This window comes from Trypanosoma conorhini (genome assembly GCF_003719485.1).
Source record: "Trypanosoma conorhini strain 025E chromosome Unknown Tco_14.4_contig_00624, whole genome shotgun sequence".
NCBI classification, from domain to species: domain Eukaryota; phylum Euglenozoa; class Kinetoplastea; order Trypanosomatida; family Trypanosomatidae; genus Trypanosoma; species Trypanosoma conorhini.
Window position 1 is genome coordinate 1 of NW_021704711.1, and position 10,542 is coordinate 10,542.

At 68.1% G+C, this 10,542-nt stretch overlaps 4 protein-coding genes across 4 annotated transcripts, besides 3 other annotated features; all 4 read right to left on the reverse strand.

Annotated features, from left to right (window-relative positions):
* Tco025E_07733 (voltage-dependent anion-selective channel) lies at window positions 1-327 on the reverse strand (the record flags this gene model as incomplete). The annotated part of the gene is made up of 1 exon (XM_029374592.1): window positions 1-327. A coding segment is annotated over one exon (327 nt), but the record flags the coding sequence as incomplete, so codon positions are not given.
* Window positions 328-644: 317 nt separating this feature from the next.
* Tco025E_07734 (uncharacterized protein) lies at window positions 645-1,547 on the reverse strand (the record flags this gene model as incomplete). The annotated part of the gene is made up of 1 exon (XM_029374593.1): window positions 645-1,547. One exon carries the CDS (start codon window positions 1,545-1,547, stop codon window positions 645-647), a length of 903 nt encoding a protein of 300 aa, XP_029225307.1.
* Window positions 1,548-2,051: 504 nt separating this feature from the next.
* Window positions 2,052-2,084: a microsatellite.
* A 133-nt stretch (window positions 2,085-2,217) lies between these two features.
* Tco025E_07735 (uncharacterized protein) lies at window positions 2,218-7,059 on the reverse strand (the record flags this gene model as incomplete). Its single annotated transcript, XM_029374594.1, has 1 exon — window positions 2,218-7,059. One exon carries the CDS (start codon window positions 7,057-7,059, stop codon window positions 2,218-2,220), a length of 4,842 nt encoding a protein of 1,613 aa, XP_029225308.1.
* Window positions 7,060-7,199: 140 nt separating this feature from the next.
* Window positions 7,200-7,224: a microsatellite.
* Window positions 7,225-7,879: 655 nt separating this feature from the next.
* Window positions 7,880-7,923: a microsatellite.
* Window positions 7,924-7,953: 30 nt separating this feature from the next.
* Tco025E_07736 (uncharacterized protein) lies at window positions 7,954-10,491 on the reverse strand (the record flags this gene model as incomplete). The annotated part of the gene is made up of 1 exon (XM_029374595.1): window positions 7,954-10,491. The coding sequence occupies one exon, from the start codon at window positions 10,489-10,491 to the stop codon at window positions 7,954-7,956; it is 2,538 nt and encodes an 845-aa protein (XP_029225309.1).
* Between the last annotated feature and the right edge of the window lie 51 nt (window positions 10,492-10,542).

The following is a 10,542-nucleotide window of genomic DNA, read 5'->3' on the forward strand; positions in this document are numbered from 1 at the left end:
GTAGTCGCAGCACTTCCTCACCACCGCCTCCACCTTGTGGCCGCGGTAGCGGTACGACACCGTCAGCCCCGCACTGCGGACATAGGGCTGCAGCGTCGCCTTCACCGCGGCGCCGCACTGGCTGGGGGCGTACTCCACGTCCACGCTGAACTTGCCGTCAGACGTCGCCGTGGGGTTCACGAAGAGCGTGTCCTTTGGGCCCTTGAATTTGCTCTCCACCTTCCACTTCTCCGACTCGCTGTAGCTCTTCGTCAGCATATCATTCACATCCTTGTGGAAGTCCTTGTACAGGGTCAGCGACGCGGCGGTGGGGAATGCGACGGGCATGCTGGCTTGTGAGCTGCTGGCTTGCAAAGAAAAGTATCACGACTGCCGCGGGGGGGGGGGGACGGGCGCGAGGGAAAGAGATGGAGGCAGAGCGGGAAGAGGACGCAGTGCGCGGGGGTGCCAATGTGAGGAGTGTACCGGCGGTGAATGTAATATGTGACCCAGTAACCACGGCGACCGTGCCGAGCATGGTTTTCGTGGTTGTGTAGACAAGCAGTGAATGTGGTGGGGATTTCGGGAGAAAGGAGTAGAAAGAGCATCGATAGCGTCATACATATATATGTATATATACGGCAATTTTTTGGTTTTTTTTTCTTCTAGGCGTCACGGCGGTGGTCAGTGAGAAGTGCCGTCACGGCGTCGCCGTGGGCGGACCGCAGCTGGCGCACCACCGTTGTGCGGTGCTGTGCAAGCAGCTGCAGTCGCTCGTAGAGGATTGTGCACCGCACGTTGATCCATTTGCGTTCCTGCAGCAGCAGCCGTGATGCCCCTGCCAACGCCGCGGCGGTGTCGCGGTGGGCGGAGCGGAGAAGGTCCAGTCGCTGCTGCAGCGAACACCGCACGGCATGCGGCGCGGCGGTGGCGTCACGGTGCCCTGCCTGCGGCGTGGGTTGTGTGCGCCGCAAACGACGTGCCTCCTTCAAGGCGAGCAGTGCGTCACGCTCCGCGTCGTGCGTCACGCTCCGCGGCGGCGGATGCAAAGCGGCGGGGGCGACCGCAGCCTCGTGTCCAGCCGCGGTGTCGCGGTAGACCGTTGTCGTCGCAGCCACCGGCGCCGTAAATACCGCCCGCGGCGCCGCTTCCCTCGCGCGGCCCCCTACGCGCCCGGCGTCTTCCGCGTGCCCGTCCGCCACGGCCCTGCCTGAGCGACTTTCCTGCGAGGCGGCGCAGGAGGGGGGGCCTGTGCCTCGCACCGCTGCCACGGTTGCGGGAGGCGCGGCTTGCGGCTGCCACTGAGAGCCCTGCGCTTCCGCCGCGGCGGGCGGGTGACGCTGGCGCGGCCGCAGCAGCAGCGCCTCCGCCTCCAGCAGCAGGCCGGCGGCGTCCGTCCCGCGTCGAGGAGAGGCACCGCCCGAGCCGTTCCCGCGGGACCCCGCCGCACGTGGCGGGCTGGGGCGGCGCCGCTGACTGCCCCGGGCGGGTTGCGCGTCAGCGGGCGCGTCGTCGAGGGCGAGGGCGCACAAAATATCCCACGCCGCGGCGTTGTCGCTGCGCGCCATGGACGCCGCCGTCACGCGGCCGTGCGACGCGACCCACAAAAACGCCCTGCGTGCGTGTGTGGGAGGGCGAAATGAACCCACCCGAGGCCGAGTCTCTCGCGCCGAGCAACACGTTCCCCCCCCTCCCGTACGGTGTGCGGAGGTGGGGGGTGGGCACCTGCGGCCCGCAAACAAACTCCGCGCACGGGGCAGAGACGAAAAAAAAAAAAAGAGAGAGTAAATAAGAAAAACACACACGCAGCTGGCAAAAATCCCCTGCTCGTGCCTCGCAAGCCCGGCCCCTTGTGGCTTGAACGAGCACGCATACAGACCCTTCCTCGCGCGCGCCCCTGCGGAGTTCCGCTTGGGCCCACACTCACGCCAGGCCCCGCCACCTCGCAGCGGCCGGGGCGGCCGGCACCAGCAGGCAGACGAACCTGCGGCACGCAGCGAGGACGCGTCTCATGCTTCCGCCAGCTCTGTCCCTCCTGGTGAGCTGCGGCACTCCCCCCCCCCCCCAGAGATATACATACATACATATATATGCGCATCACATACGAGAAATAAAGTAAAATGGAAGGGGCGGCAAGAAGGGAAAACATCTGAAATTTAAAAAAAAGAACTCAGCGTGCCCACTGGCGAGGAACAGGGTTGAGGAGAGGCTCATTTGCCCTGTTCCTGGCAGGCGCCCTCAGTCCAGTAACTCCTCCGCACACCGCAGCGGACGGACGCCAAATGCGAAGGCGGCGATGCGCAGCAGTACAGCCCGCTCTGCTTCCCGGCGTGACTGCCGTCGTGGCAGCGGTGGGTGCCGCCTGCGTGCAGCATGCGCCTCGCAGGGCTCACCGCAGCGGGGCCTCGTGCCACTTCGCTCGTTGGCATTGGCGTCGGTCCCGGGGGGCTCACTCGCCGCAAAAAATACGGCGACGGCGCGTCGCAGCACCAACGCCACCGCAAACAACCCACGACGCTCCTCCGCCGTGGTGGCGCGGCAAATCAGGACGTCCATGCGCGAGCGGTTCACTAGCGCCAGGCCCGCCTCCACGTAGGACCTGAGGTATTCTTCACACTCCACGCTTGGGCAGCACGCGAGGCAGCGATGCGCCGCCCCCTCGCCGCTCTCCTGCCCCCGCTGCAGGAGCTGCACACCAGGCGCCACCTCCTGCGCATTCTCCGTGCAGCTCTGCGGATGCTGGAAGCGGCATGCCGCGGTGGGTGAGGCGAGGGCGACGTCACCGCCCTCCGCCCGGCGCATGGCATGCAGGGCAAAGCACAACTTGCGCCACTGCCGGAAGGACAGGGCCGCGGGATGTAGCACAAACTTCGGTGCCGCCTCCGCCGCCGTGCCTTCCCCGTTTGTCGTGCGCTCCGTTAAGGCGGCAACGACCGCCATGACGCGCACGAGTGCAGAGGCCTGCCGGAGCAGCAGCCCTTCGATGGACGGCCCCTCCCAGCCACGGGGCCCCGTGGCATCGCGCTGCTGCCCCGTTGGCAGCAGGGACACGACCAGCTGTCGCAGCAGCGCGGAGGTGGCGCCAGGGAACTCTGCAAGCCCGGTCGGCGTCCAGTCCGAGGCTGGAGGCACTGCCACGACACTCGCGCGGCAAGTCGCGAGAGGCGCGAGACGAAACGCCGCGGGCACGTCGGCGTCGGGCAGGAGGGACTCCAGCGAGTGCTGGGCGAGCCGCTGCAGGGAGGCGTGCAGCGTGGACGCGCCGCCTGTCGTGGCCGTGGCGGAGGGGCACCGCGCCACCGCGTAGAGGGCGGTGGCGATGCCCACGGCGTCGTCGCAGAGCAGGCCGTGCTGGCGGTCAACGTAGGCGTCAATCGCCGCCCAATCCTCCCTCCGCGCCCGCGCCGCATCGCTCTCGTGTGGCGTGCGAAGCGACAGCGACGCCACCACGCCGTCCCACGCGTAGTAAAGCGCCGAGAGTACGCCGTCGCCTTTCCCGGCGTCCTGCGGCCGCGGGCCCTGTCGTTGGCGGAGGCGCAGTTCCTCACGCATGCAGGCGCGTCGAAACGCCGCATCCTCCACGCCGCGAAACACACAAGCCACCGCGCCAAAGAGCACGCCACGTACCCGCTCTAGCGGCACTGCGCCGCGAAGCCGCTGCGGTCCCCAGGGCCGCGTCTCGGCAAAAGATGCAAGGCGAAGCAGCGCAGCGGCCGTCGCTATCACGTACGCTGCCGCGAAGAGGGGCGGCGGCGCGGGCGAGGCGACCGCATGACTCTGTGGGGCTCCAACGCAGGCGGGCGCCGCCGCCCACCCGGCCCACGGCACGCGCAGCACGAAGCCTTCCGCAATGTGCAGCAGGACCTGGCAGCGGGGGGCGGCGTCGCCCGGTTGCGGCAGTGGGTTATTCGCGAACGGCGCCATCATCCATCGCGCCAGCGCCTCGTCGTGGGCCGGCGCGGGGGCGAGGACGCGGAGGCCGCGTGACAGCAGCACCCGCTGGACGCTGCTTGCCAGCGCCATGACCTCCCCAGCGACGCGGAGGCACGCCGCGAAGGGCGTCGCCGTGCACGCAGAAGAGGCGGCGGTTGTCCCTGCAGCCGCGCCCGTTGCGTCTTGACGGCCGTCCCCGCACGTGGAGAAATTATCCCGCGGCGCCTGATCGCCGGCCCACGCCACATGTGAAATGCTTGTAAACTCAACAGCGTGGCTCAGTCGAAGTATCGCCGGCAGCATCGACTCCGCCGGGACGCAGAACGCGAGCGACTGCAGCACCCGGACGACGGACGGCAACAGAAGACTCAGCGAAAAGTCATCCACCCACAATCGTCGCGCGTTTGCCGCGCCGCCGTCAGACGAGGCCGCGGCACACTTTTCCTGGCCGCCGCTGGCGTCGCCGCTCTCCGTGTCGCCAGCCGCCGCCTCACGGCGGTCAACCCACGCGTGGAAGGACAAGAGCGCATCCGCGGCGGCGCCCATGCCGAACACGAGCATCGCGCCAACAAAGAAGCGTCGCTCGGTTGCTGCGAGGACGGGGAAGGGGAAAACCTCGGCCGCGGCTGCGGGGGTCTCTGAGTGACGCGCCCCGGGCGGCGTGGCCCGCGCGGCGTCGAGGTCAATCCAGCAGACCATCTGCAGCACCCGGCCGAGCTCCCGCATCGCGGCAACGAAGGCGGTCGTGTCCTGCAGCAGCCCACACGCGACCCCTGCAGCAAACATGTCACGCAGGGCGCAAAGGCACTCAAGCAGCATCCGCGTACGCCACCAGACCAGGCTGCACACCGCCTCCGGCTGCTCGCGTGGGTCCACCGCAATGAAGGCGTCTCGCTGCGCCAAGTATGTTCTCTCGTCCAGCGGGCTCGTCGCGCTGCTGCGAACGTGAGGGCCAAGCAGCACCGCACGACGCAAGGATCGCTCCCAAAGCAGCACTTGTTGTCGCAGCAGCGCCGATAGCCATCGGACATGCGTGTCCCTCGGAGCCACACTCCCGCGTGCATAAGAGTCACGCAGGGACTTCAACGTTGTCGTACAAAGTGCCGCCGCTGCAAAGTGGCGCCGCCGCGCCTCCGCATTCCGCGCACGGCCCGCAGCCAACCCGTCTCGCTCCACAGCAGGGTCCGTTGCGTCACCGCGACCGCCGGCTTGTGCCCTCTCGGTGGTGCAGCGGCCGCCCGTCGTTTGTTGCGGCGGCGGCAGTGGTTGCTGCTGCCGCGGGGTCTCCGCGCCAACGCTTCTGCCCAGCAGCAGCACATCGGAGAGGTTGAACTCCATGAGCCGCAGAGCGAACTGGGCGAGGGACGGGGGAAGCTGCTCGCCCGCAACGCATAGACACGTCAGGAGGATGTTCATGTAGTAAAAGTCCTTTTCTTGATACGCAGCCCGGGGCCGCTGAAGCCCTCCGTGCCGCGTGGGTGCGAGGGCGGAGGTGAGGCAAACGCCCCAGGGCGTCTGCGAGACGCACTTCAACACGCGACACACCGCGACCGTCACCCAGCAGTGGTTGCTGTTGACGCGGGGGTGGTGGGTGCCGCGCCCTGGCGCCTGCTCTTCTGGCGTGGATGCCGCCGCCCCCGTCGAGAGCTGCCGCCGCCAGGCATCCCCCGCAGCCCGCAGGATGGCGGCAACGTCGCGCATCCGCTCGGCCGTGCTGGCGCCCGCGCCGCGCCGTACGCACGCCAAATACGCCGCCCACGACGCGTCTGACGCATCCTCCGCTGGCTCTGCCGGCGTCGTCCCCTGCCCTCGCTGGAGACTGTGGGAGTCCCGCGGGTCGCCGCCCCCAGGCGCCTCGGCGACGTCCGAGAAGAGCACGAGTCTGCCAAGCTCCGCCAGAGCAACGCACACAACAATCTCCCGCACGTGTTCCAGTGTTACCGGGACCTCCGCCGCGTTCTCCCCCTCTTCTTCATCGACGTCCGTGTCGTCCTCCGCCGTCGCTTCCTTCCTTTTATTCTTTGCCGCTGCATGCGGCTCCGTGGTGCGGGCCGCGCCCAACCTGCCAGCCCGCGTTGCGTCGCCGCATAAGCGCAGCCCCGCACAAGCACGGTGGGTGCTTCGTCGGTTAAACATTGATGAAATGATCCGCGACCGGAGCCCCCGCGGCTCGGCAGCCGGTGAATTGTCGCCATCGCCACCGCCGCCCGTGCCCCGCCAGATCGTGAGGGGGTGGCGGTGGGACGGCGGCAGCGGCACACAGCGGGTGTGCAGCAGGAGCTGCGGCGGCATGGCTGACGCCCCCGTTTCGGCACGCCGCGCCGCCTCCTCCCCCGCCCCGCTGAGACTGCGCCAGAGAGGGAAGTATATCTGCGCCAGGCGCGCAATGAGAGCGGCAAAGGCCTCGCTCTGAAATATCCGCATGTCTGCCTCTCCCGCGTCGCCTCCCGCTTCGTTGGCGTTCGGCCGCTCGGTGGGCGGCGCCCGTGCGGCGGCGCCGTCGCGACGGCAGCGGTGAGACACGACGGCCATGACGTAGCTGCCGAGGAGCACGCCCAGAAATCGACCCACGGCCGGCACGCTGCCGTGAAACATGACTAGACTTGACAGCGCGGTCAAGAGGTCCCCGCTCCAGCACATCCGCCCTGGGGCGATGGTGGGGGCGGGGACGGAAGCGTCGGTTTGGCCCGCCTCCGTCGTCACGCGCATGGCCCCCCGCACCAGCTCCATGAGAGTATAAAAATTTGGCCCCGTGTACTGCGAAAAGTCTGCCCTGTCGTCTGCTTCGCTCGTCGCCGTCGCCGATGCCGATGCCGTGGGTGCGGCGGCAGGCGAACCGGACCAGAAGAAACTAAACATCCCCCCACGCTCAGCAGTCCCCGTTTGATGCGGTTGCTGCTGCTGCTGCTGCTGTGGTTGGCTGTGGTCTGCGGCGGAGGGGGTTTCCACGTCCCTGCTCGTGCAGGCGCCGCGACTGTCGACGGTGTCACTCGAGGCGGTGGCGGACGCCGCCGCGGCTACGCGATCGCGTGCGCACCGGATAATTCGCCGCTCCCACAGCCGCACATCGCCGGTGGCAACGGCGTAGAGGACCTCCGTGCGCTCCACCGGCAGGTGCAGTGCGGCGGCGGCGTCCCGGAATGGCATGGCGGCTGCCGGAGTCGCGGTGCCTTTCCTCGCCCCTACGCACCACGCCACACACACACACACGCGAGAAGAAAAAGTCAGTGAAGAAAAAAGGGGGATTGTTGAGAGAAATGCAGGGGATGCTTCTGCCCGCAGCCGCCGGAGGAGGAGGAGGAGGAGGAGGAGAGAGCAGACGGGCGTCGCCTCGCCACGGCTCGTGCAAAGAGAAGAAGCACAAGAGGGCCAAACAAAAAAAACACACACGCACGCACTTCTCCCCCCTGCAAAAGCCAGACACAGAGGCATGGAGGAAAAAAAAAAGAGAGAGATAGAGAGGGAGTGAAACGTCTCAACAAAACGCTCGGCAGCAACTCACTCGAGAGCCCACGAAGAGGCGAAAGGAAAATGCAAGGGGAAGCCCCAAAACAAAAAGAGCATCTGAGTCGTCGGAGCCTGACGCGGAGGGAAGTGTGGCTTCGACACACCCATCGGCCACCTAAAGGACGCAGATGCGTGGTAAAGGAAGAAGTCCCGGAGGGAAAAAAATCATCAGCGGGGACAACAGGCCCCGCACAGGGCGTTTGATTTGTTGCTGTAGCTCTCGTACGGCGCACATGCTTCGCGGCTTCGCCCGCTCTCTATATTACTATTATTATTTGCAGCCCCACCCACCCCCACTACCGCCGCAGTGTTGCAATTCAACTCGTAGAGGCGTTGCTTTCCGTTGCACCCACGCCCACAGAAGCATAGAAACACAGAGAGATGAAAAGTGGGGGGAGGGGGAGGGGGAAAAAAAGATACAGGTACAGATGCATATGCCCGCCCCTCCGCTCCACGCCCTCTTTGTTCATTTTTTTTTCCTTTTTGCTTTGTGCAGTTTTAGCTGCGTAACCTCTTCGCCCTCTCCAATGCTTCTCATTGCTCCTGGAGCAACTGCTGCAGCAGCAGCAGACCATACGGAAACCTCCTCCCACCGGGGCTTGCACGCCGCTCACCGTCCCCCCGCAACAGGGCTTGGTGAGGCGGTGCGCTGCCGCGTGCCTCCGGCGGGGGCAGTGACTGCGTGTTGCCTGCGTTTTCATCAGGCGTGGCGGCAACGCTGGTTGAGCTCCGGCCTGATTCGCTCGCGACGGTGGCAATGTTCGTTGTCGCCCGAGAACCGCCCTGCGGCGGCACGGACGGCGTGGGCGTCATTGCCGTCCAACTGCCCACCGTGTCCGCCTCCTGTGAGGTGGCGCGCGGGCAGTCGTCTTCCACGGGCGGTGCCGCTGCTGCGGTGCCTCGCGGCACCGCCACCTCCGGCTTCGCGCCCTCGTCCATCTGCTCCGCCGCCGCCGGCAGCGTCGACGGCACGGTCGCACGCAGCACGGACAGGGTGGCATTGGCCGCCGGCGGCGTCGGCGTCGGCGTCGGCGTCGGCGTCGTCATTGGGGCGGCGGAGACCTCGTCGCTCCAGCGGGAGGACGGGGTGAATTCGTCGCAGGGCAAAAACGGCGACACGCTGACGGTCACCGCAGACATCGCAGAAACCTCGCACTGTTGCTGCTGCTCCTGCCGGAGGGTTCCCTCCGGCGCCAGCGGGGGGGTTGACGAGGTCAGCGGCAGCAGGCCACCGCCACCCACGGGAAGCCCCACTGCGGCTCTGTTGTCTGTCTGCGAGCAGGCCGCCGCGTCCTCCTCCTGCCGCCGGGCGCGCTGCTCCTCGGCGGCGTCGCCGCTGACGCTCACGGGGGGCGTCCACGACGACGACGTCGCCTCGCGGCGGGGGAGGCAGGGCCGGGACCCGCGCGGCGCCCCTGCTGATAACTCTGCACTCGGACGGAGGCCACACGCGCCGGGCGCCGCCGCGACGTTCTCCGGCAGCGAGGAGGCGCCCATGTCGTTTTCCAGCCGCAGCTGCGGCGACGCGGTCCGGCCGGCGGTGGGGAACAAAATGGGGTGCAGCGCCCCGCGCAGAAGCGGCGGCGCGGAGTGGGGCCTCGGTGGCTGCGGTGACGGCAGCGGAACGAGGGGGCCGCCCGCGGAGTCCGCCACTTGCCGCCGCGCCGCCGTGTTGTGTGCCGCCAGACCAAGCAGGGCAGCTGAAGCTGCGAGCCTGTCGGCCGCTGTTGGGATCGGCGCGACGCCGCCTCCGTCGGCTCCCGCTGCTGTGGCTAATTCTCGCGCCAATGGAGCGCCCGCCGCCCCCGCCGAGCCCGAGCTCCTCCCATCTGCGACAGAGAAGGTGGCAACGCACTCGTCCCCCCCTTCTCCAGCAACGACTGCGGCGAGCTGGTTAGAAGATATACCCACGGCATGCGACGCACACCGGCTTGTCGCTGCCTGCGGGGGCCTTGTTGGCGGACTGAACTCGGACCGACGTGTTGGGACTCGCTCCGCCTCCGCCACGTTGCCGTCACGCGCCTCCGGCGGCGAGGGCTGCGACGCACACGCCGCCGCAGTGCACTGAATTGGCGGTGCGCCAGCGTCCACGTCCCCCGCCGTCGCCGTTGCCGTGGCTGGCATCGGCCGTGGGTGCTGCTCCGCTGGCCGGTGGTGCGCCTGGCCCTCGGCAGGGGCGCGCCGCGGCGCCTGCCCGTGCGCCACTGCGGCCACACACGGCGGTGGTGGCGCGGGCGCGTTGGATGCCGCCGCCTCCACGGGCGCAGCGCACTGCACGTCCTCAGGTCCACCCGCCACGTCCACCCCAAGCACGGCCGCCATGGCCGCCGCCGCCGAGAACAGGTCCATGTCGCTGCAGGAATGACTCTCGGCGCCACCATCCGCCACGCGACTCCGCGGCGCCATGTCTGCCGCCAACGCCTCCGCAGAGAGCACGCGGAAGGGCTCTCGGTCAGTTTCCTGAGCGTCCAGCGCGGGCTGCTGCCCCTCCTCCACGACTCCCGGACGCGCGTGCTTCTCGTGCCCCATGTCGTGGCCCGCAGCCGCGTCGACGCCGTCCGCCGGGGCGCAGCCGTGGGCAGCGGCAGGGAAGCCCAGCAAGGAATGCTCCTGCAACGCGAGGGAGCGGATGCGGCAGCGCACGGCATTCTCCAAGTCAATGTGCTGCGACTCTGCCAGCGTCGCTACGGCCGCAAGAATGGTCTGCAGGTACGCCGCACTCGCGCTCACGCACTCGCCCCCGCTGTTGGACGTGGGCAACGTGGCATCCCACCGAAACTCCTCACTGCCGCGGGAGGAGACGCGGGAGAGCGCCGCCAGAGAGTCGGCGGCAGACAGCGCCCGCCGCACCGTCGCCAGCAGGTCCAGCAGACTGCTGCTCGTGGGGAGGCTGCCACTCGTGGCGTCGGAGCCGCTGGCCGTCTTACAGACCTGCACGGCGCCCTCCGCGGCGGCGGCAGCAGCCGGCCACCACGCGGTGCCCGGCGTCGCCTCCACAGCGCCGCCGCTCAGTTCACACTGCGCACGGCTCGACGTCCTCCGCGCGTTCCCCACCGACCCCAACAGCGGCATTTGCGTGGAGAGAAGCGAGGGACCCGGGTCACAAAAGTCGCCCACACACAC